This window comes from Oncorhynchus masou, unplaced genomic scaffold (genome assembly GCF_036934945.1).
Source record: "Oncorhynchus masou masou isolate Uvic2021 unplaced genomic scaffold, UVic_Omas_1.1 unplaced_scaffold_893, whole genome shotgun sequence".
Classification (NCBI taxonomy): domain Eukaryota; kingdom Metazoa; phylum Chordata; class Actinopteri; order Salmoniformes; family Salmonidae; genus Oncorhynchus; species Oncorhynchus masou.
The window spans coordinates 230,001-251,470 of record NW_027016860.1 but is presented as its reverse complement, the minus strand read 5'-3'; the positions used below and the strand labels follow the sequence as shown (position 1 = coordinate 251,470).

At 43.5% G+C, this 21,470-nt stretch overlaps 1 protein-coding gene across 8 annotated transcripts in view; it reads left to right on the top strand.

Annotated features, from left to right (window-relative positions):
- LOC135539268 (myosin heavy chain, embryonic smooth muscle isoform-like) overlaps positions 1-21,470 on the top strand; it is a 94,261-nt gene that overhangs the window by 14,085 nt on the left and 58,706 nt on the right. For 3 of the 8 annotated variants that reach the window (XM_064965092.1, XM_064965094.1, XM_064965093.1), the window contains exons 3-12: positions 2,035-2,061; positions 2,194-2,223; positions 2,648-2,668; positions 6,195-6,221; positions 7,118-7,147; positions 7,822-7,842; positions 11,222-11,251; positions 11,514-11,534; positions 14,132-14,152; positions 15,955-16,029. In XM_064965092.1, the coding sequence (XP_064821164.1) occupies positions 2,035-2,061; positions 2,194-2,223; positions 2,648-2,668; positions 6,195-6,221; positions 7,118-7,147; positions 7,822-7,842; positions 11,222-11,251; positions 11,514-11,534; positions 14,132-14,152; positions 15,955-16,029 (303 nt within the window). The remainder of the gene's footprint in view (positions 1-2,034; positions 2,062-2,193; positions 2,224-2,647; positions 2,669-6,194; positions 6,222-7,117; positions 7,148-7,821; positions 7,843-11,221; positions 11,252-11,513; positions 11,535-14,131; positions 14,153-15,954; positions 16,030-21,470) is intronic. The other 5 variants (XM_064965095.1, XM_064965099.1, XM_064965098.1 and 2 more) reach the window with 5 other exon arrangements.

Sequence of the window (21,470 nt, the reverse complement as noted above, 5' to 3'; positions counted from 1 at the left end):
CCAGAGGAACCAGGCTCTGAGGGTTGACCAGTCCTCTTCTGGCTGTACTGGGTAGACCAGAGGAACCAGGCTCTGAGGGGTGACCAGTCCTCTACTGGCTGTACTGGGTAGACCAGAGGAACCAGGCTCTGAGGGGTGACCAGTCCTCTACTGGCTGTACTGGGTAGACCAGAGGAACCAGGCTCTGAGGGGTGACCAGTCCTCTACTGGCTGTACTGGGTAGAGAGGAACCAGGCTCTGAGGGGTGACCAGTCCTCTACTGACTGTACTGGGTAGACCAGAGGAACCAGGCTCTGAGGGGTGACCAGTCCTCTACTGGCTGTACTGGGTAGAGAGGAACCAGGCTCTGAGGGGTGACCAGTCCTCTACTGGCTGTACTGGGTAGACCAGAGGAACCAGGCTCTGAGGGGTGACCAGTCCTCTACTGGCTGTACTGGGTAGACCAGAGGAACCAGGCTCTGAGGGGTGACCAGGCCTCTACTGGCTGTACTGGGTAGACCAGAGGAACCAGGCTCTGAGGGGTGACCAGTCCTCTACTGGCTGTACTGGGTAGAGAGGAACCAGGCTCTGAGGGGTGACCAGTCCTCTACTGGCTGTACTGGGTAGAGAGGAACCAGGCTCTGAGGGGTGACCAGTCCTCTACTGGCTGTACTGGGTAGACCAGAGGAACCAGGCTCTGAGGGGTGACCAGTCCTCTACTGGCTGTACTGGGTAGACCAGAGGAACCAGGCTCTGAGGGGTGACCAGTCCTCTACTGGCTGTACTGGGTAGAGAGGAACCAGGCTCTGAGGGGTGACCAGTCCTCTACTGGCTGTACTGGGTAGACCAGAGGAACCAGGCTCTGAGGGGTTTACCAGTCCTCTACTTGCTGTACTGGGTAGAGAGGGACCAGGCTCTGAGGGGTGACCAGTCCTCTACTGGCTGTACTGGGTAGAGAGGGACCAGGCTCTGAGGGGTGACCAGTCCTCTACTGGCTGTACTGGGTAGAGAGGGACCAGGCTCTGAGGGGTGACCAGTCCTCTACTGGCTGTACTGGGTAGAGAGGGACCAGGCTCTGAGGGGTGACCAGTCCTCTACTGGCTGTACTGGGTAGACCAGAGCAACCAGGCTCTGAGGGGTGACCAGTCCTCTACTGGCTGTACTGGGTAGACCAGAGGATCCAGGCTCTGAGGGGTGACCAGTCCTCTTCTGGCTGTACTGGGTAGACCAGAGGAACCAGGCTCTGAGGGTTGACCAGTCCTCTTCTGGCTGTACTGGGTAGACCAGAGGAACCAGGCTCTGAGGGTTGACCAGTCCTCTTCTGGCTGTACTGGGTAGACCAGAGGAACCAGGCTCTGAGGGGTGACCAGTCCTCTACTGGCTGTACTGGGTAGACCAGAGGAACCAGGCTCTGAGGGGTGACCAGTCCTCTACTGGCTGTACTGGGTAGACCAGAGGAACCAGGCTCTGAGGGGTGACCAGTCCTCTACTGGCTGTACTGGGTAGAGAGGAACCAGGCTCTGAGGGGTGACCAGTCCTCTACTGACTGTACTGGGTAGACCAGAGGAACCAGGCTCTGAGGGGTGACCAGTCCTCTACTGGCTGTACTGGGTAGAGAGGGACCAGGCTCTGAGGGGTGACCAGTCCTCTACTGGCTGTACTGGGTAGACCAGAGGAACCAGGCTCTGAGGGGTGACCAGTCCTCTACTGGCTGTACTGGGTAGACCAGAGGAACCAGGCTCTGAGGGGTGACCAGTCCTCTACTGGCTGTACTGGGTGGAGAGGAACCATACTCTGAGGGGTGACCAGTCCTCTACTGGCTGTACTGGGTAGACCAGAGGAACCAGGCTCTGAGGGGTGACCAGTCCTCTACTGGCTGTACTGGGTAGACCAGAGGAACCAGGCTCTGAGGGGTGACCAGTCCTCTACTGGCTGTACTGGGTAGAGAGGAACCAGGCTCTAAGGAGGGACCAGCAGGGTTTGATAATAACATGATGGTTTTAGGTGTCAACATGTCTAATAACTGATTATCTGTTTTTTTACCAACATCCACAGATTCAAGTGAGGAAGTCCATTACCTTTGTAAGTAGTGTGTTTGTGTCTGTCTATGTACCTGTCTGTCTGTCTGTCTGTCTGTCTGTCTGTCTGTCTGTCTGTCTATGTACCTGTCTGTCTGTTTTGGTGGCAAGATGATTAAATATATTTCTCCCCTAGATGATCTTCAAAACCTGACTGGACAGCTGGGTAAGTGTTGTCTCTGTGTTTACTATATTCATGTAGTCTGTCTTCATGTTCTAGTACCCATAATGCATCATGTTTTATCTACTGTCTCCAGAGGAGGTCAGAATAGAGAGGATGTAGTCTGTCTTCATGTTCTAGTACCCATAATGCATCATGTTTTATCTACTGTCTCCAGAGGAGGTCAGAATAGAGAGGATGTAGTCTGTCTTCATGGTCTAGTACCCATAATACATCATGTTTTATCTACTGTCTACAGAGGAGGTCAGAATAGAGAGGATGTAGTCTGTCTTCATGTTCTAGTACCCATAATGCATCATGTTTTATCTACTGTCTCCAGAGGAGGTCAGAATAGTGAGGATGTAGTCTGTCTTCATGTTCTAGTACCCATAATACATCATGTTTTATCTTCTCTTTCTTCTGTTTACAGAGGAGGTCAGAAAAGAAAACGGTAAGTTGTGCTTCCACAACTGCATGTATTTCATTGATTTAAGTGAAAACATTTTCCTTAAAAATATTTGCACTATATATTACACAGGGTAACTACACTATATATTACACTGGTTAACTACACTATATATTACACTGGTTAACTACACTATATTAACTACACTATATATTACACTGGTTAACTACACTATATTAACTACACTATATATTGCACTGGTTAACTACACTATATATTACACTGGTTAACTACACTATATATTACACTGATTAACTACACTATATATTACACTGGTTAACTACACTATACATTACACTGGTTAACTACACTATATATTACACTGATTAACTACACTATATATTACACTGATTAACTACACTATATATTACACTGATTAACTACACTATATATTACACTGGTTAACTACACTATATATTACACTGGTTAACTACACTATATATTACACTGACTAACTACACTATATATTACACTGACTAACTACACTATATATTACACTGGTTAACTACACTATATATTACACTGGTTAACTACACTATATATTACACTGGTTAACTACACTATATTAACTACACTATATATTGCACTGGTTAACTACACTATATATTACACTGGTTAACTACACTATACATTACACTGGTTAACTACACTATATATTACACTGATTAACTACACTATATATTACACTGATTAACTACACTATATATTACACTGGTTAACTACACTATATATTACACTGGTTAACTACACTATATATTACACTGGTTAACTACACTATATATATAAAAGTATGTGGACAACTCTTTAAATTAGTCGATTCTATTTCAGCCACACCCGTTGCTGACAGGTGTATAAAATCAAGCACACAGCCATGCAATCTCCATAGACAAACATTGTCAGTAGAATGGCCTTACTGAAGAGCTCAGTGACTTTCAACATGGCACTGTCTTAGGATGCCACCTTTCCAACAAGTCAGTTCATCAAGTTTCTGCCCTGCTGGAGCTGCCCCTGTCAACTGTAAGTGCTGTTATTGTGGAGTGGAAACATCTAGGAGCAAAAATGTGTCAGTCGTTTAGTGGTAGGCCACAGAATCTCACAGAATGGGACCGCCAAGTGTTGAAGGGCGTAAAAATCGTCTGTCCTCGGTTGCAACACTCACTACAGAGTTCCAAACTGCCTCTGGAAGCAACGTCAACACAAAAACTGTTTGTCTGGAGCTTCATGAAATGGGTTTCCGTGGCCGAGCAGCCGCACACAAGCCTACGATCACCATGCTCAATGCCAAGAGTCGGGTGGAGTGGTGTAAAGGTCACCGCCATTGGACTCTGGACTAGTGGAAATACGTTCTCTGGAATGATGAATCACACTTCACCATCTGGCAGTCTGACAGATTAATCTGGGTTTGGCGAATTCCAGGAGAACGCTACCTCCCCAATGCATAGTGTCAACTGTAAAGTTTGGTGGAGGATAAATAATGGTCTGGGGCTGTTTCATGTTTCGGGCCCCTTAGTTCCAGTGAAAGGAAATATTTGTGGCAACAGTTTGGGAGAGACCCTTTCCTGTTTCTGCATGACAATGCCACTATGCACAAAGTGAGGTCCATACAGAAATGGTTTGTCAAGATTGGTATGGAAGAACTTGACTGGCCTGCACAGAGCCCTGACCTCAACCCCATCAAACACCTTTGAGATGAATTGGAACACCGACTGCGAGCCAGGCCTAATCGCCCAACATCAATTGATCAATCAAATGTATTTATAAAGCCCTTCTTACATCAGCTGATATCTCAAAGTGCTGTACAGAAACCCAGCCTAAAACCCCAAACAGCAAGCAATGCAGGTGGAGAAGCACGTTGGCTAGGAAAAACTCCCTAGAAAGGCAGAAACCGAGGAAGAGAGAGACCAGTCCTCTACTGGCTGTCCTGAGTAGAGAGGAACCAGGCTCTGAGTGTTGACCAGTTCTCTACTGGCTGTACTGGGTAGACCTGAGGAACCAGGCTCTGAGGGGTGACCAGTCCTCTACTGGCTGTACTGGGTAGACCAGAGGAACCAGGCTCTGAGGGGTGACCAGTCCTCTACTGGCTGTACTGGGTAGACCAGAGGAACCAGGCTCTGAGGGGTGACCAGTCCTCTACTGGCTGTACTGGGTAGACCAGAGGAACCAAGCTCTGAGGGGTGACCAGTCCTCTACTGGCTGTACTGGGTAGACCAGAAGAACCAGGCTCTGAGGGGTGACCAGTCCTCTACTGGCTGTACTGGGTAGAGAGGAACCAGGCTCTGAGGAGGGACCAGTCCTCTACTGGCTGTACTGGGTAGAGAGGAACCAGGCTCTGAGGGGTGACCAGTCCTCTACTGGCTGTACTGGGTAGACCAGAGGAATCAGGCTCTGAGGGGTGACCAGTCCTCTTCTCGCTGTACTGGGTAGAGAGGAACCAGGCTCTGAGGGGTGACCAGTCCTCTACTGGCTGTACTGGGGAGAGAGGAACCAGGCTCTGAGGGGTGACCAGTCCTCTACTGGCTGTACTGGGGAGAGAGGAACCAGGCTCTGAGGGGTGACCAGTCCTCTACTGGCTGTACTGGGTAGACCAGAGGAACCAGGCTCTGAGGGGTGACCAGTCCTCTACTGGCTGTCCTGAGTAGAGAGGAACCAGGCTCTGAGTGTTGACCAGTTCTCTACTGGCTGTACTGGGTAGAGAGGAACCAGGCTCTGAGGGGTGACCAGTCCTCTACTGGCTGTACTGGGTAGAGAGGAACCAGGCTCTGTGGGGTGACCAGTCCTCTACTGGCTGTACTGGGTAGACCAGAGGAACCAGGCTCTGAGGGGTGACCAGTCCTCTACTGGCTGTACTGGGTAGACCAGAGGAACCAGGCTCTGAGGGGTGACCAGTCCTCTACTGGCTGTACTGGGTAGACCAGAGGAACCAGGCTCTGAGGGGTGACCAGTCCTCTACTGGCTGTACTGGGTAGACCAGAAGAACCAGGCTCTGAGGGGTGACCAGTCCTCTACTGGCTGTACTGGGTAGAGAGGAACCAGGCTCTGAGGAGGGACCAGTCCTCTACTGGCTGTACTGGGTAGAGAGGAACCAGGCTCTGAGGGGTGACCAGTCCTCTACTGGCTGTACTGGGTAGACCAGAGGAATCAGGCTCTGAGGGGTGACCAGTCCTCTTCTCGCTGTACTGGGTAGAGAGGAACCAGGCTCTGAGGGGTGACCAGTCCTCTACTGGCTGTACTGGGGAGAGAGGAACCAGGCTCTGAGGGGTGACCAGTCCTCTACTGGCTGTACTGGGGAGAGAGGAACCAGGCTCTGAGGGGTGACCAGTCCTCTACTGGCTGTACTGGGTAGACCAGAGGAACCAGGCTCTGAGGGGTGACCAGTCCTCTACTGGCTGTACTGGGTAGACCAGAGGAACCAGGCTCTGAGGAGGTACCAGCAGGGTTTGATAATAACATGATGGTTTTAGGTGTCAACATGTCTAATAACTGATTATCTGTTTTTTGCCAACATCCACAGATTCAAATGAGGAAGAACGTTACCTTTGTAAGTAGTTTGTTTGTGTCTGACGTACCTACCTGTCTGTCTGTCTGTGTTCCTGTCTGTGTTTCTGTCTCTCTGTCTGTTACTGTCTGTCTGTCTACCTGTCTGTCTGTCTGTATGTCTATGTACCTGTCTGTATGTCTATGTACCTGTCTATGTTCCTGTCTGTCTGTCTATGTACCTGTCTGCCTGTCTATGTACCTGTCTGTCTATGTACCTGTCTGTCTGTCTGTCTATGTACCTGTCTGTCTGTCTGTCTATGTACCTGTCTGTCTATGTACGTGTCTGTCTGTCTATGTACGTGTCTGTCTGTCTATGTACCTGTCTGTCTGTCTATGTACGTGTCTGTCTGTCTATGTACGTGTCTGTCTGTCTATGTACGTGTCTGTCTGTCTATGTACGTGTCTGTCTGTCTATGTACGTGTCTGTCTGTCTATGTACGTGTCTGTCTGTCTATGTACCTGTCTGTCTGTCTATGTACCTGTCTGTCTGTCTATGTACCTGTCTGTCTGTCTATGTTATGTAAGTGTCTGTCTATGTACCTGTCTGTCTGTCTGTGTCTGTCTATGTTCCTGTCTGTCTATGTACCTGTCTGTCTGTCTCTGTCTGTCTGTCTGTCTGTCTGTCTGTCTGTCTGTCTATGTTCCTGTCTGTCTATGTACCTTTTTCTGTCTGTCTATGTACCTGTCTGTCTGTCTGTCTGTCTGTCTATGTACCTGTCTGTGTCTGTCTATGTTCCTGTCTGTCTGTCTGTCTATGTTCCTGTCTGTCTGTCTGTCTATGTTCCTGTCTGTCTGTCTGTGTATGTACCTGTCTGGCTGTCTATGTACCTGTCTGTCTGTCTATGTACCTGTCTGTCTGTTTGTGTGGCAAGATGAGTAAATATATTTCTCCCCTAGATGATCTTCAAAACCTGTCAAGACAGCTGGGTAAAGTGTTGTCTCTGTGTTTACTATATTCATGTAGTCTGTCTTCATGTTCTAGTACCCATAATGCATCATGTTTTATCTCCTGTCTACAGAGGAGGTCAGAATAGAGAGGATGTCGTCTGTCTTCATGTTCTAGTACCCATAATACATCATGTTTTATCTTCTGTCTACAGAGGTCAGAATAGAGAGGATGTAGTCTGTCTTCATGTTCTCGTACCCATAATGCATCATGTTTTATCTACTGTCTACAGAGGAGGTCAGAATAGAGAGGATGTAGTCTGTCTTCATGTTCTAGTACCCATAATGCATCATGTTTTATCTACTGTCTATAGAGGAGGTCAGAATAGAGAGGATGTAGTCTGTCTTCATGTTCTAGTACCCATAATACTTCATGTTTTATCTACTGTCTATAGAGGAGGTCAGAATAGAGAGGATGTAGTCTGTCTTCATGTTCTAGTACCCATAATGCATCATGTTTTATCTACTGTCTACAGAGGAGGTCAGAATAGAGAGGATGTAGTCTGTCTTCATGTTCTAGTACCCATAATACATCATGTTTTATCTTCTCTGTCTTCTGTTTACAGAGGAGGTCAGAATAGAGAGGATGTAGTCTGTCTTCATGTTCTAGTACCCATAATACATCATGTTTTATCTTTTCTGTCTTCTGTTTACAGAGGAGGTCAGAATAGAGAACGGTAAGTTGTGTGTGAAAGTTTGTGTGCTTCCACAACTGCATGTATTTCATTGATTTAAGTGAAAACTATGTTCCTGTCTGTCTGTGTACCTGTCTGTCTGTCTATGTACCTGTCTGTCTATATTCCTGTCTGTCTGTCTATGTTCCTGTCTGTCTGTATACCTGTCTGTATACCTGTCTGTCTGTCTATGTACCTGTCTGTCTGTCTATGTTCCTGTCTGTCTGTCTGTCTATGTACCTGTCTGTCTGTCTATGTACCTGTCTGTCTATGTACCTGTCTGTCTATGTTCCTGTCTGTCTATGTTCCTGTCTGTCTATGTTCCTGTCTGTCTATGTTCCTGTCTGTCTATGTACCTGTCTGTCTATGTACCTGTCTGTCTGTCTATGTTCCTGTCTGTCTGTCTATGTTCCTGTCTGTCTATGTTCCTGTCTGTCTATATTCCTGTCTGTCTGTCTATGTTCCTGTCTGTCTGTCTGTCTGTCTGTCTGTCTGTATACCTGTCTGTCTGTCTATGTACCTGTCTGTCTATGTTCCTGTCTGTCTGTCTGTATACCTGTCTGTCTGTCTATGTACCTGTCTGTCTGTCTATGTTCCTGTCTGTCTGTCTATGTACCTGTCTGTCTGTCTATGTACCTGTCTGTCTATGTACCTGTCTGTCTATGTACCTGTCTGTCTATGTTCCTGTCTGTCTATGTTCCTGTCTGTCTATGTTCCTGTCTGTCTATGTACCTGTCTGTCTGTCTATGTTCCTGTCTGTCTGTCTATATTCCTGTCTGTCTGTCTATGTTCCTGTCTGTCTGTCTGTCTGTCTGTCTGTATACCTGTCTGTCTGTCTATGTACCTGTCTGTCTATGTTCCTGTCTGTCTGTCTGTATACCTGTCTGTCTGTCTATGTACCTGTCTGTCTATGTACCTGTCTGTCTATGTTCCTGTCTGTCTGTCTATGTTCCTGTCTGTCTGTCTGTCTGTCTATGTACCTGTCTGTCTATGTACCTGTCTGTCTATGTTCCTGTCTGTCTGTCTGTCTGTCTATGTACCTGTCTGTCTGTCTATGTACCTGTCTGTCTGTCTATGTACCTGTCTGTCTATATTCCTGTCTGTCTATGTTCCTGTCTGTCTGTATACCTGTCTGTCTGTCTATGTTCCTGTCTGTCTGTCTATGTACCTGTCTGTCTGTATATGTACCTGTCTGTCTGTCTATGTTCCTGTCTGTCTGTCTATGTACCTGTCTGTCTGTCTATGTACCTGCCTGTCTGTATATGTACCTGTCTATCTGTCTATGTTCCTGTCTGTCTGTATACCTGTCTGTCTGTCTGTCTATGTTCCTGTCTGTCTGTCTATGTACCTGTCTGTCTGTCTATGTACCTGTCTGTCTATGTTTCTGTCTGTCTATGTTCCTGTCTGTCTGTCTATGTACCTGTCTGTCTGTCTGTCTATGTACCTGTCTGTCTGTCTGTGTACCTGTCTGTATACCTGTCTGTCTGTCTATGTACCTGTCTGTCTGTGTTCCCGTCTGTCTATATTCCTGTCTGTCTGTCTATGTACGTGTCTGTCTGTCTATGTACCTGTCTGTCTATATTCCTGTCTGTCTGTCTATGTACCTGTCTGTCTGTCTGTGTATGTACCTGTCTGTCTGTCTATGTTCCTGTCTGTCTGTCTATGTTCCTGTCTGTCTGTATACCTGTCTGTCTGTCTATGTTCCTGTCTGTCTGTATACCTGTCTGTATACCTGTCTGTCTGTCTATGTACCTGTCTGTCTGTCTATATACCTGTCTGTCTGTCTATGTTCCTGTCTGTCTGTCTATGTACCTGTCTGTCTGTCTATGTTCCTGTCTGTCTATGTTCCTGTCTGTCTATGTTCCTGTCTGTCTATGTTCCTGTCTGTCTATGTTCCTGTCTGTCTGTGTCTATACCTGTCTGTCTGTCTGTCTATGTACCTGTCTGTCTGTCTATGTACCTGTCTGTCTATATTCCTGTCTGTCTGTCTATGTTCCTGTCTGTCTGTATACCTGTCTGTATACCTGTCTGTCTGTCTATGTACCTGTCTGTCTGTCTATATACCTGTCTGTCTGTCTATGTTCCTGTCTGTCTGTCTGTCTATGTACCTGTCTGTCTGTCTATGTTCCTGTCTGTCTATGTTCCTGTCTGTCTATGTTCCTGTCTGTCTATGTACCTGTCTGTCTATGTTCCTGTCTGTCTGTCTATGTTCCTGTCTGTCTATGTACCTGTCTGTCTATGTTCCTGTCTGTCTATATTCCTGTCTGTCTGTCTATGTTCCTGTCTGTCTGTCTGTCTATGTACCTGTCTGTCTGTCTATGTACCTGTCTGTCTATGTTCCTGTCTGTCTGTCTATGTACCTGTCTGTCTATGTTCCTGTCTGTCTGTCTATGTACCTGTCTGTCTATGTGCCTGTCTGTCTATATTCCTGTCTGTCTGTCTATGTTCCTGTCTGTCTGTCTGTCTGTCTGTCTGTATACCTGTCTGTCTGTCTGTATACCTGTCTGTCTGTCTATGTACCTGTCTGTCTATGTTCCTGTCTGTCTGTCTGTATACCTGTCTGTCTGTCTATGTACCTGTCTGTCTATGTTCCTGTCTATGTTCCTGTCTGTCTGTCTGTCTGTCTGTCTATGTACCTGTCTGTCTGTCTATGTACCTGTCTGTCTATGTACCTGTCTGTCTATGTTCCTGTCTGTCTGTCTATGTACCTGTCTGTCTGTCTATGTACCTGTCTGTCTATATTCCTGTCTGTCTATGTTCCTGTCTGTCTGTATACCTGTCTGTCTGTCTGTCTATGTTCCTGTCTGTCTGTCTATTTTCCTGTCTGTCTGTCTATGTACCTGTCTGTCTGTCTATGTTCCTGTCTGTCTGTATACCTGTCTGTTTGTCTGTCTATGTTCCTGTCTGTCTGTCTATGTACCTGTCTGTCTGTCTATGTACCTGTCTGTCTGTCTATGTACCTGTCTGTCTATGTTTCTGTCTGTCTGTCTATGTTCCTGTCTGTCTGTCTATGTACCTGTCTGTCTGTCTGTCTGTCTGTCTATGTACCTGTCTGTCTGTCTGTGTACCTGTCTGTATACCTGTCTGTCTGTCTATGTACCTGTCTGTCTGTGTTCCCGTCTGTCTATATTCCTGTCTGTCTGTCTATGTACGTGTCTGTCTGTCTATGTACCTGTCTGTCTATATTCCTGTCTGTCTGTCTATGTCTATACCTGTCTGTCTGTCTATGTACCTGTCTGTCTGTCTGTGTATGTACCTGTCTGTCTGTCTATGTTCCTGTCTGTCTGTCTGTCTATGTACCTGTCTGTCTGTCTGTCTATGTACCTGTCTGTCTGTTTGTGTGGCAAGATTAGTGATTAGATTAAATATATTTCTCCCCTAGATGATCTTCAAAACCTGTCAAGACAGCTGGGTAAGTGTTGTCTCTGTGTTTACTATATTCATGTAGTCTGTCTTCATGTTCTAGTACCCATAATGCATCATGTTTTATCTACTGTCTCCAGAGGAGGTCAGAATAGAGAGGATGTAGTCTGTCTTCATGTTCTAGTACCCATAATGCATCATGTTTTATCTACTGTCTACAGAGGAGGTCAGAACAGAGAGGATGTAGTCTGTCTTCATGTTCTAGTACCCATAATGCATCATGTTTTATCATCTCTATCATCTGTCTACAGAGGAGGTCAAAGGAGAGAGGGGTGAGTTGCACAACTGCATGAAAGTCTGCATGCATTTCATTGATTTAAGTGATTTAAAAAATTAATACACTATATATTACACTGATTAACTACACTATATATTACACTGGTTAACTACACTATACATTACACTGATTAACTACACTATATACTACACTATATATTATACTGATTAACTACACTATATATTAACTACACTATATATTACACTGATTAACTACACTATATATTACACTGGTTAACTACACTATATATTACACTGGTTAACTACACTATATATTACACTGGTTAACTACACTATATATTACACTGACTAACTACACTATATATTACACTGACTAACTACACTATATATTACACTGGTTAACTACACTATATATTACACTGATTAACTACACTATATATTACACTGGTTAACTACACTATATATTACACTGGTTAACTACACTATATATTACACTGATTAACTACACTATAAATTACACTGGTTAACTACACTATATATTACACTGATCATATTTCAGCCACACCCGTTGCTGACAGGTGTATAAAATCAAGCACACAGCCATGCAATCTCCATAGACAAACATTGTCAGTAGAATGGCCTTACTGAAGAGCTCAGTGACTTTCAACGTTGCACTGTCATAGGATGCCACCTTTCCATCAAGTCAGTTCGTCAGGTTTCTGCCCTGCTAGAGCTGCCCCTGTCAACTGTAAGTGCTGTTATTGTGGAGTGGAAACATCTAGGAGCAAAAATGTGTCAGTCGTTTAGTGGTAGGCCACAGAATCTCACAGAATGGGACCGCCAAGTGTTGAAGGGCGTAAAAATCGTCTGTCCTCGGTTGCAACACTCACTACAGAGTTCCAAACTGCCTCTGGAAGCAACGTCAACACAATAACTGTTTGTTTGAAGCTTCATGAAATGGGTTTCCGTGGCCGAGCAGCCGCACACAAGCCTACGATCACCATGCTCAATGCCAAGAGTCGGGTGGAGTGGTGTAAAGCTCACCGCCATTGGACTCTGGACCAGATGGTGAAGCGTTCTCTGGAGTGATGAATCACGCTTCACCATCTGGCAGTCCGACAGATTAATTTGGGTTTGGCGGATGCCAGGAGAACGCTACCGCCCCAATGCATTGTGTCAACTGTAAAGTTTGGTGGAGGAGGAATACTGTTCTGGGGCTGTTTTTCATGGTTCGGGCCCCTTAGTCCCAGTGAAGGGAAATCTTAACATTACAGCATTCAATGACATTCTAGATGATTCTGTGCTTCCAACTTTATGGCAACAGTTTGGGGAAGGCCCTTTCCTGTTTCAGCATGACAATGACCCCGTGCACAAAGCGAGGTCCATATAGAAATGGTTTGTTGAGCTCGGTGTGGAAGAACTTGACTGGCCTGAACAGAACCCTGACCTCAACCTCATCAAACACATTTGGTATGAATTGGAACGCCGACTGCGAGCCAGGCCTAATCGCCCGGCATCAATCCATCAATCAAATGTATTTATAAAGCCCTTTTTACATCAGCTGATGTCACAAAGTGCTGTACAGAAACCCAGCCTAAAACCCCCAAACAGCAAGCAATGCAGATGTAGAAGCACGATGGCTAGGAAAAACTCCCTAGAAAGGCCAGAACCTAGGAAGAAACCTAGAGAGGAACCAGGCTATGAGGGGTGGCCAGTCCTCTTCTGGCTGTACTGGGAAGAGAGGAACCAGGCTCTGAGGGGTGACCAGTCCTCTACTGGCTGTACTGGGTAGACCAGAGGAACCAGGCTCTGAGGGGTGACCAGTCCTCTACTGGCTGTACTGGGTAGACCAGAGGAACCAGGCTCTGAGGGGGACCAGTCCTCTACTGGCTGTACTGGGTAGAGAGGAACCAGGCTCTGAGGGGTGGCCAGTCCTCTACTGGCTGTACTGGGTTGACCAGAGGAACCAGGCTCTGAGTGGTGGCCTGTTTGACTCACGTTGGCCACGGTGAAGGAGAGTCCAAAGGTTTTGGTAGCGGGCCGTGTCGGTGGCATTGTATTGTCCTCAAAGCGAGCAAAGAAGTTGTGTTAATTTGTCTGGCAGCAAGACGCCGGCTGGCTTTCTGTTTGTAATCCGTGATTGACTGTAGACCCTGCCACGTACCTCTTGTGTCTGAGCCATTGAAATACGACTCTAATTTGTCTCTATACTGACGCTCAGCACAACCAGGTGGACTGGGGACAGCAAGGAGTCATCAGGCCAGATAGTCCTGAGGCATGGTCCTAGGGCTCAGGTCCTCTGAGAGAAGAGAGAGAGGGAGACCTCACTAATGCTCTTGTGGCTGAATGGAGTCCCCACAGCAATGTTCCATCATCTAGTGGAAAGCCTTCCCAGAATAGTGGAGGCTGTTATAGCAGCAAAGGGGGACCAACTCCATATTAATGCCCATGATTTTGTAATGAGATGTTCAATGAGCAGGTGTCCACATACTTTTGGTCATGTAGTGTATCTACCTACTGTTAGATAATAGCAGGTGTCCACATACTTTTGTTCATATAGTGTATAAATCTCATGATTCAATGATTATTTAATTATCACTATCTCACTGTCTTTATTTAATTCTTACACCAGATGAACTCAAAGAAGAACTGAGTAAGTAGTGTGTGTCTTTGTTCACGTGTGTCTGTCATGTTAAGATAACTCACTAACTCACTTTCTGACTATCTGTTCTTGTTCTGAAGAGACCATATACACCATCCACCATCTATCTGTTATATACAATTGATGGTCAGTTTATTGCAGTGCCTTGCGAAAGTATTCGGCCCTCTTGAACTTTGCGACCTTTTGCCACATTTCAGGCTTCAAACATAAAGATATAAAACTGTATTTTTTTGTGAAGAATCAACAACAAGTGGGACACAATCATGAAGTGGAACGACATTTATTGGATATTTCAAACTTTTTTAACAAATCAAAAACTGAAAAATTGGGCGTGCAAAATTATTCAGCCCCTTTACTTTCAGTGCAGCAAACTCTCTCCAGAAGTTCAGTGAAGATCTCTGAATGATCCAATGTTGACCTAAATGACTAATGATGATAAATACAATCCACCTGGGTGTAATCAAGTCTCCGTATAAATGCACCTGCACTGTGATAGTCTCAGAGGTCCGTTAAAAGCGCAGAGAGCATCATGAAGAACAAGGAACACACCAGGCAGGTCCGAGATACTGTTGTGAAGAAGTTTAAAGCCGGATTTGGATACAAAAAGATTTCCCAAGCTTTAAACATCCCAAGGAGCACTGTGCAAGCGATAATATTGAAATGGAAGGAGTATCAGACCACTGCAAATCTACCAAGACCTGGCCGTCCCTCTAAACTTTCAGCTCATACAAGGAGAAGACTGATCAGAGATGCAGCCAAGAGGCCCATGATCACTCTGGATGAACTGCAGAGATCTACAGCTGAGGCTGGAGACTCTGTCCATAGGACAACAATCAGTCGTATATTGCACAAATCTGGCCTTTATGGAAGAGTGGCAAGAAGAAAGCCATTTCTTAAAGATATCCATAAAAAGTGTTGTTTAAAGTTTGCCACAAGCCACCTGGGAGACACACCAAACATGTGGAAGAAGGTGCTCTGGTCAGATGAAACCAAAATTGAACTTTTTGGCAACAATGCAAAACGTTATGTTTGGCGTAAAAGCAACACAGCTCATCACCAATCCCCACTGTCAAACATGGTGGTGGCAGCATCATGTTTTGGGCCTGCTTTTCTTCAGCAGGGACAGGGAAGATGGTTACAATTGATGGGAAGATGGATAGAGCCAAATACAGGACCATTCTGGAAGAAAACCTGATGGAGTCTGCAAAAGACCTGAGACTGGGACGGAGATTTGTCTTCCAACAAGACAATGATCCAAAACATAAAGCAAAATCTACAATGGAATGGTTCAAAAATAATCATATCCAGGTGTTAGAATGGCCAAGTCAAAGTCCAGACCTGAATCCAATCGAGAATCTGTGGAAAGAACTGAAAACTGCTGTTCACAAATGCTCTCCATCCAACCTCACTGAGCTCGAGCTGTTTTGCAAGGAGGAATGGGAAAAAATTTCAGTCTCTCGATGTGCAAAACTGATAGACATACCTCAAGTGACTTACAGCTGTAATCGCAGCAAAAGGTGGCGCTACAAAGTATTAACTTAAGGGTGCTGAATAATTTTGCACGCCCAATTTTTCAGTTTTTGATTTGTTTAAAAAGTTTGAAATATCCAATAAATGTCGTTCCACTTCATGATTGTGTCCCACTTGTTGTTGATTCTTCACAAAAAAAATACAGTTTTATATCTTTATGTTTGAAGCCTGAAATGTGGCAAAAGGTCGCAAAGTTCAAGGGGGCCGAATACTTTCGCAAGGCACTGTATGTATTATATCTGACTCTCTGTTCTTGTCCTCAGGGAAAGCTAGAGAGACCATCCAATCCCTCTCCACCTCTCCAGGAGGTCAACAGGAAACACAGACTCCTTCCCAAAGTAATCAGTCTTTATGATTCTAATGTTTCTACAATTACTGGTCAGACTGTCTGTCTGGTCAGTTTATTATATCTCTCTGTCTGGTCAGTTTATTATATCTCTCTGTGTCTGGTCAGTTTATTATCTCTCTCTGTCTGGTCAGTTTATTATATCTCTCTCTGTCTGGTCAGTTTATTATCTCTCTCTGTCTGGTCAGTTTATTATATCTCTCTCTGTCTGGTCAGTTTATTATATCTCTCTGTCTGGGCAGTTTATTATATCTCTCTGTCTGGTCAGTTTATTATATCTCTCTGTCTGGTCAGTTTATTATATCTCTCTCTGTCTGGTCAGTTTATTATCTCTCTCTGTCTGGTCAGTTTATTATATATCTCTGTCTGGTCAGTTTATTATATCTCTCTGTCTGGTCAGGTTATTATCTCTCTCTCTCTCTCTGTCTGGGCAGTTTATTATATCTCTCTGTCTGGTCAGTTTATTATCTTTCTCTGTCTGGTCAGTTTATTATATATCTCTGTCTGGTCAGTTTATTATATATCTCTGTCTGGTCAGTTTATTATCTCTCTCTGTCTGGTCAGTTTATTATATCTCTCTGTCTGGTCAGTTTATTATATATCTCTGTCTGGTCAGTTTATTATATCTCTCTGTCTCTCTCTGTCTGGTCAGTTTATCATATCTCTCTCTCTCTGTCTGGTCAGTTTATTATATCTCTCTGTCTGGGCAGTTTATTATATCTCTCTGTCTGGTCAGTTTATTATAGCTCTCTCTCTGTCTGGTCAGGTTATTATAGCTCTCTCTCTGTCTGGTCAGTTTATTATATCTCTCTCTGTCTGGTCAGTTTATTATATCTCTCTCTCTGTCTGGTCAGTTTATTATATCTCTCTCTCTCTGTCTGGTCAGTTTATTATAGCTCTCTCTCTGTCTGGTCAGTTTATTATAGCTCTCTCTCTGTCTGGTCAGTTTATTATAGCTCTCGCTCTGTCTGGTCAGTTTATTATAGCTCTCTCTCTGTCTGGTCAGGTTATTATAGCTCTCTCTCTGTCTGGTCAGTTTATTATCTCTCTCTCTCTCTGTCTGGTCAGTTTATTATATCTCTCTCTCTCTGTCTGGTCAGTTTATTATATCTCTCTCTCTCTGTCTGGTCAGTTTATTATATCTCTCTCTCTGTCTGGTCAGTTTATTATATCTCTCTGTCTGGTCAGTTTATTATATCTCTCTGTCTGGTCAGTTTATTATATCTCTCTGTCTGGGCAGTTTATTATATATCTCTGTCTGGTCAGTTTATTATCTCTCTCTCTCTCTGTCTGGTCAGTTTATTATCTCTCTCTCTCTCTGTCTGGTCAGTTTATTATATATCTCTGTCTGGTCAGTTTATTATCTCTCTCTCTCTCTGTCTGGTCAGTTTATTATCTCTCTCTCTCTCTGTCTGGTCAGTTTATTATATCTCTCTGTCTGGTCAGTTTATTATCTCTCTCTCTCTCTGTCTGGTCAGTTTATTATATCTCTCTGTCTGGGCAGTTTATTATATATCTCTGTCTGGTCAGTTTATTATCTCTCTCTCTCTCTGGTCAGTTTATTATCTCTCTCTCTCTCTGTCTGGTCAGTTTATTATATCTCTCTGTCTGGTCAGGTTATTATCTCTCTCTCTCTCTGTCTGGTCAGTTTATTATCTCTCTCTCTCTCTGTCTGGTCAGTTTATTATCTCTCTCTCTCTCTCTGTCTGGTCAGTTTATTATCTCTCTCTCTCTCTCTGTCTGGTCAGTTTATTATATCTATATCTCTGTCTGGTCAGTTTATTATATCTATATCTCTGTCTGGTCAGTTTATTATATATATCTCTGTCTGGTCAGTTTATTATATCTATATCTCTGTCTGGTCAGTTTATTATATATCTCTGTCTCTCTCTGTCTGGTCAGTTTATTATCTCTCTCTGTCTGGTCAGTTTATTATATCTCTCTGTCTGGTCAGTTTATTATATCTCTCTCTGTCTGGTCAGTTTATTATATCTCTCTCTGTCTGGTCAGTTTATTATATCTCTCTGTCTGGTCAGGTTATTATATCTCTCTGTCTCTCTCTGTCTGGTCAGTTTATTATATCTCTCTGTCTGGTCAGTTTATTATATCTCTCTCTCTGTCTGGTCAGTTTATTATATCTCTCTGTCTGGTCAGGTTATTATATCTCTCTGTCTCTCTCTGTCTGGTCAGTTTATTATATCTCTCTCTCTGTCTGGTCAGTTTATTATCTCTCTCTCTCTGGTCAGTTTATTATATCTCTCTCTGTCTGGTCAGTTTATTATATCTCTCTGTCTGGTCAGTTTATTATATCTCTCTGTCTGGTCAGTTTATTATATCTCTCTGTCTGGTCAGTTTATTATCTCTCTCTGTCTGGTCAGGTTATTATATCTCTCTGTCTGGTCAGTTTATTATATATCTCTGTCTGGTCAGTTTATTATATATCTCTGTCTCTCTCTGTCTGGTCAGTTTATTATATCTCTCTCTCTCTGTCTGGTCAGTTTATTATCTCTCTCTCTCTCTGTCTGGTCAGTTTATTATATCTCTCTGTCTGGTCAGTTTATTATATCTCTCTCTGTCTGGTCAGTTTATTATATCTCTCTGTCTCTCTCTGTCTGGTCAGTTTATTATATCTCTCTCTCTCTGTCTGGTCAGTTTATTATCTCTCTCTCTCTCTGTCTGGTCAGTTTATTATATCTCTCTGTCTGGTCAGTTTATTATATCTCTCTCTGTCTGGTCAGTTTATTATCTCTCTCTCTCTGTCTGGTCAGTTTATTATATCTCTCTGTCTGGTCAGTTTATTATATCTCTCTGTCTGGTCAGTTTATTATCTCTCTCTCTCTCTCTCTGTCTGGTCAGTTTATTATATCTCTCTGTCTGGTCAGTTTATTATCTCTCTCTCTCTCTCTCTCTCTCTCTCTCTGTCTGGTCAGTTTATTATATATCTCTGCCTGGTCAGTTTATTATATCTCTGTCTCTCTCTGTCTGGTCAGTTTATTATATATCTCTGCCTGGTCAGTTTATTATCTCTCTCTCTTTGTCTGGTCAGTTTATTATCTCTCTCTGTTTGGTCAGTTTATTATATCTCTCTCTCTGTCTGGTCAGTTTATTATCTCTCTCTCTCTCTCTCTCTCTCTCTCTCTGTCTGGTCAGTTTATTATATATATCTCTCTCTCTCTCTCTCTCTCTCTGTCTGGTCAGTTTATTATATATCTCTGCCTGGTCAGTTTATTATATCTCTGTCTCTCTCTGTCTGGTCAGTTTATTATATCTCTCTCTGTCTGGTCAGTTTACAGTTTATTATCTCTCTCTCTCTGTCTGGTCAGTTTATTATATCTCTCTGTCTGGTCAGTTTATTATCTCTCTCTCTCTGTCTGGTCAGTTTATTATATCTCTCTGTCTGGTCAGTTTATTATCTCTCTCTCTCTCTCTCTCTCTCTGTCTGGTCAGTTTATTATATCTCTCTCTCTCTCTCTGTCTGGTCAGTTTATTATATCTCTCTGTCTGGTCAGTTTATTATATATCTCTGTCTGGTCAGTTTATTATATCTCTCTCTCTCTCTGTCTGGTCAGTTTATTATATCTCTCTGTCTGGTCAGTTTATTATATCTCTCTGTCTGGGCAGTTTATTATATATCTCTGTCTGGTCAGTTTATTATCTCTCTCTCTCTCTGTCTGGTCAGTTTATTATCTCTCTCTCTCTCTGTCTGGTCAGTTTATTATATATCTCTGTCTGGTCAGTTTATTATCTCTCTCTCTCTGTCTGGTCAGTTTATTATCTCTCTCTCTCTCTGTCTGGTCAGTTTATTATATCTCTCTGTCTGGTCAGTTTATTATCTCTCTCTCTGTCTGGTCAGTTTATTATATCTCTCTGTCTGGTCAGTTTATTATATCTCTCTGTCTGGTCAGTTTATTATCTCTCTCTCTCTGTCTGGTCAGTTTATTATCTCTCTCTCTCTGTCTGGTCAGTTTATTATATCTCTCTGTCTGGTCAGGTTATTATCTCTCTCTCTCTCTGTCTGGTCAGTTTATTATCTCTCTCTCTCTCTGTCTGGTCAGTTTATTATCTCTCTCTCTCTCTCTGTCTGGTCAGTTTATTATCTCTCTCTCTCTCTCTCTGTCTGGTCAGTTTATTATATCTATATCTCTGTCTGGTCAGTTTATTATATCTATATCTCTGTCTGGTCAGTTTATTATATATATCTCTGTCTGGTCAGTTTATTATATCTATCTCTGTCTGGTCAGGTTATTATATCTCTCTGTCTGGTCAGTTTATTATATCTCTCTGTCTCTCTCTGTCTGGTCAGTTTATTATATCTCTCTCTGTCTGGTCAGTTTATTATATATCTCTGTCTGGTCAGTTTATTATATATATCTCTGTCTGGTCAGTTTATTATATCTCTCTGTCTCTCTCTGTCTGGTCAGTTTATTATCTCTCTCTGTCTGGTCAGTTTATTATATCTCTCTGTCTGGTCAGTTTATTATATCTCTCTCTCTCTGTCTGGTCAGTTTATTATATCTCTCTCTCTGTCTGGTCAGTTTATTATATCTCTCTGTCTGGTCAGGTTATTATATCTCTCTGTCTCTCTCTGTCTGGTCAGTTTATTATATCTCTCTGTCTCTCTCTGTCTGGTCAGTTTATTATATCTCTCTCTCTGTCTGGTCAGTTTATTATATCTCTCTGTCTGGTCAGTTTATTATATCTCTCTGTCTGGTCAGGTTATTATATCTCTCTGTCTCTCTCTGTCTGGTCAGTTTATTATATCTCTCTGTCTGGTCAGTTTATTATATCTCTCTGTCTGGTCAGTTTATTATCTCTCTCTGTCTGGTCAGGTTATTATATCTCTCTGTCTGGTCAGTTTATTATATATCTCTGTCTGGTCAGTTTATTATATATCTCTGTCTCTCTCTGTCTGGTCAGTTTATTATATCTCTCTCTCTTTATTATATCTCTCTGGTCAGTTGGTCAGTTTATTATCTCTCTCTCTCTGTCTGGTCAGTTTATTATATCTCTCTGTCTGGTCAGTTTATTATATCTCTCTGTCTGGTCAGTTTATTATATCTCTCTGTCTCTCTCTGTCTGGTCAGTTTATTATATCTCTCTCTCTGTCTGGTCAGTTTATTATCTCTCTCTCTCTCTGTCTGGTCAGTTTATTATATCTCTCTGTCTGGTCAGTTTATTATCTCTCTCTGTCTGGTCAGTTTATTATATCTCTCTGTCTGGTCAGTTTATTATATCTCTCTGTCTGGTCAGTTTATTATCTCTCTCTCTCTCTCTCTGTCTGGTCAGTTTATTATATCTCTCTGTCTGGTCAGTTTATTATCTCTCTCTCTCTCTCTCTCTCTCTCTCTGTCTGGTCAGTTTATTATATATCTCTGCCTGGTCAGTTTATTATATCTCTGTCTCTCTCTGTCTGGTCAGTTTATTATATATCTC